The sequence below is a fragment of the Etheostoma cragini genome, chromosome 7, assembly GCF_013103735.1.
Source record: "Etheostoma cragini isolate CJK2018 chromosome 7, CSU_Ecrag_1.0, whole genome shotgun sequence".
In the NCBI taxonomy this organism is placed as follows: Eukaryota; Metazoa; Chordata; class Actinopteri; order Perciformes; family Percidae; genus Etheostoma; species Etheostoma cragini.
The window spans coordinates 18,043,158-18,046,007 of record NC_048413.1 but is presented as its reverse complement, the minus strand read 5'-3'; the positions used below and the strand labels follow the sequence as shown (position 1 = coordinate 18,046,007).

Sequence of the window (2,850 nt, the reverse complement as noted above, 5' to 3'; positions counted from 1 at the left end):
GGATCAGGGTCAGATGAATTTCAGTCTGAATGACGAAGGCAGTGTTTGCAAATGAAGAGGACAGTATGTGTGCATGTGTGTGAGAGAGGACGAATCAGGGAGTGCTAGAGAGAGAGCTTGGGGTGGGGGGGATTGTGTGTGTGTACTGGGAGACAGAGAGGAAATCCAGGCAGGAGGAGGAAGTGGACATAAAGGGTGGAAGAAAAAGGGGGCAGGAGGAAAAAGACAAAACAAGGGGACCCTGATAAAGAGGGAAGATGGCTGAGCCTGAGCTGAAATTACGGAGCAGCCGGGAGAGCGTTGCCAAGGCGTTGAGCCAGGAGAAGATGGGGGGTAGGTACAGTGCATGCTTACACTCCTGTAGATACCACATGGTGCAGGGCTGCATTATTCCGCCATGCGCTCTGATGCAACATTGCCTGATGCAAAAGTACCTTAAGAGTGATGTTGCTATTGAGGTGCATCATGGTGTTTTGGGTGTCTGTGTAATAGTGATACAGGTGAGGAAATGTGACACATATTATGTGGGAATGTGACACATATTATGTGTCACATTTGTACATTGTGTTGATATGTGGGCCCTTTCTTGGTTGTATAAACAGAATTACCTGATGCCGTGCGTGTCTAAATTAACAGAGAGAGAGGTACAGTAGGGAAATAAGTTTCTTTAAAAACAGATTAAAAAAAACATATCCAGATGAGCCTGTTTAACCTGTCTTTTAACAGTTCATGCTACACATTTCCCCCAAATAACTGAACCAGAATGCACACTAGTTGACACGTGGCCATTAGAAATCATTGTCTGTTTTAGTCTTGATTTTATATAACAAGTGTGGTATTTTATTCTGTTTAATTTACCAGTGCTTTAAATATCACAGAAAAGCAAATTGTGAAGGAATACTTTATTACTTTGATCATTTTCTCTTTTATTTGTGACCAATGGCAAGACCAAACGGCCGTACCTAAAATCTGAAACGCTCTTGTCTAATCTCCTGGTCTGCTGTCCTCTCCGTCCTCCAGCAGCTGACCAAGATGATCTGATTGTAGAGCGCCCAGCGTCTCCATCTACCCCCATGGTACCTGCTCCCAGTGACACAGGCCCTGCGCTTGGCTCGCCTGCTAAAGAGAAGATTGAGCTCAAACGCAGCATCACTCTCTTCAATGGTGTGGGAATGATCATAGGCACCATCATCGGCTCTGGCATTTTTGTCACCCCAACAGGTGTGATCAAAGAGACCGGCTCAGCTGGGCTCTCCCTGATCGTCTGGTCTGCCTGTGGCGTGATCTCTACCATGGGCGCCCTGTGCTACGCTGAGCTGGGCACAACCATTACCAAGTCGGGGGGAGACTACACTTACATCCTGGAGGTGTACGGTGAACTGGCGGCTTTTCTGAAGCTTTGGGTGGAGATGCTCATTATCAGGCCTTCATCACAGTATGTGGTTTCGCTGGTGTTTGCTACCTATCTTCTGAAACCTCTCTACCCAAACTGCAGCGTGCCTGACAGTGCAGCCAAGCTCATTGCCTGCTTGTGTCTTAGTGAGTGGGGATTGTTGGCTGGGGTTGCCTTGCAAAGACTTTATTTTCTTTCTTCACAAATGACATATAATGAAATTCACTTATTTGAAACACTCAATTCCAGGTAATTATCTCCCTACTCTCTTTTGTATCTCCCCACCTCCTCCAGCCTCGCTGACGTTTGTAAACTGCATAAGCGTGAGAGCAGCCACCAAGGTGCAGGACCTGTTCACAGCCTCCAAATTGCTGGCACTGATCATCATCATCCTCTTTGGCTTCATCCAAATTTCCACAGGTGAGTCCCACTTACTCACTGACTGAGCCGGCCATTGTTTGTCGTGGTTAGGCTCATTCAGAGACAATGTAAAACTCAGCTGCAGAGCATTCTGTGGTTATTAAAACACAAAGACACCCAAAGCAGTGATAATAATACATGATTCCAACAGGCTAATGTTGTTACTCAAGCTGATATCAATTGCCAGCTGGGTTTTGCAGTTTAGTCTATTTTACAATATGGTGTAATTTCCAATGTGAATACTAACATCTTGATTACTACTTGATGCTGAGCTAAGTGGACAAGTTAGTTGATACTAAGTCCAATCTCTTGCAAAAGTATGTTGTTAGACCAAGACAATACATGGAAAACAAGCTCATCACTTTAGTGTGAAAGTACAACCGCTTCTTGTTTGATGTGCGTGTGAAGAGGCATGAGGCTATTCGTAGTACAAGTTACGTGAGCCAAATTAAAGTAATTAATGTTTTAAATGTATTGCTGCTTTTGGCTGACGCTTTTTTAAACCTTTTAAATAGATTCTAATCGCTTTCCACTTTTTTTTAAAAACTGAAATATCAGAATACTTGCTTAAAATCCTCTTTGATGGGTATTTGTGTGTTTTGTTCTCCCAGGACACATTACTTTCTCCACCGTCCAATATGAGAAGTGTGTATTTTCGAGAATGTCGTGTACAGTGTGCTAAACCAATTCCCACTTGTTGTCATTGTTGTCGATTGCACTATATAATAATAATGTAGATATTACCAAGATATATTAATGTCCAAAGCGCATCAGTGTTAACCGAGGTTTATTTCTTTTGTCTCTAATGATCAACAAATTGTTGACTAACACTAATGAGCCCATCCAAGCAGACTGCCCTCATTTCAGTTTGTTAACACAGAAAGGAGTTTGAACACAAGGCTTGTCTGTCTGCAGCTATGTGTTTGAGTTGGAGCAAGTGTGCATCCATGTACATGTGTTTCTGCGTGGGTGTACTTTGAAGTTGAACACTGATGAGCACAATTGGTTTAATACGTCACTTATCTGTATGATATATA

General features: G+C 43.2%; 1 protein-coding gene across 3 annotated transcripts in view; it reads left to right on the top strand.

The window, feature by feature from the left end:
• Positions 1-2,850, top strand: part of LOC117947973 (large neutral amino acids transporter small subunit 1-like) — an 8,431-nt gene continuing 5,581 nt past the window's right edge. For 2 of the 3 annotated variants that reach the window (XR_004657373.1, XM_034877372.1), the window contains exons 1-3: positions 147-333; positions 1,015-1,539; positions 1,688-1,813. Coding sequence is in view for 2 of the 3 variants with exons in the window: in XM_034877372.1 (XP_034733263.1) it covers positions 258-333; positions 1,015-1,539; positions 1,688-1,813 (727 nt within the window). In the remaining variant the exon portion in view is untranslated. Of the gene's footprint in view, positions 334-1,014; positions 1,540-1,687; positions 1,814-2,850 lie in introns of all 3 variants that reach the window. The other variant, XM_034877373.1, reaches the window with a different exon arrangement.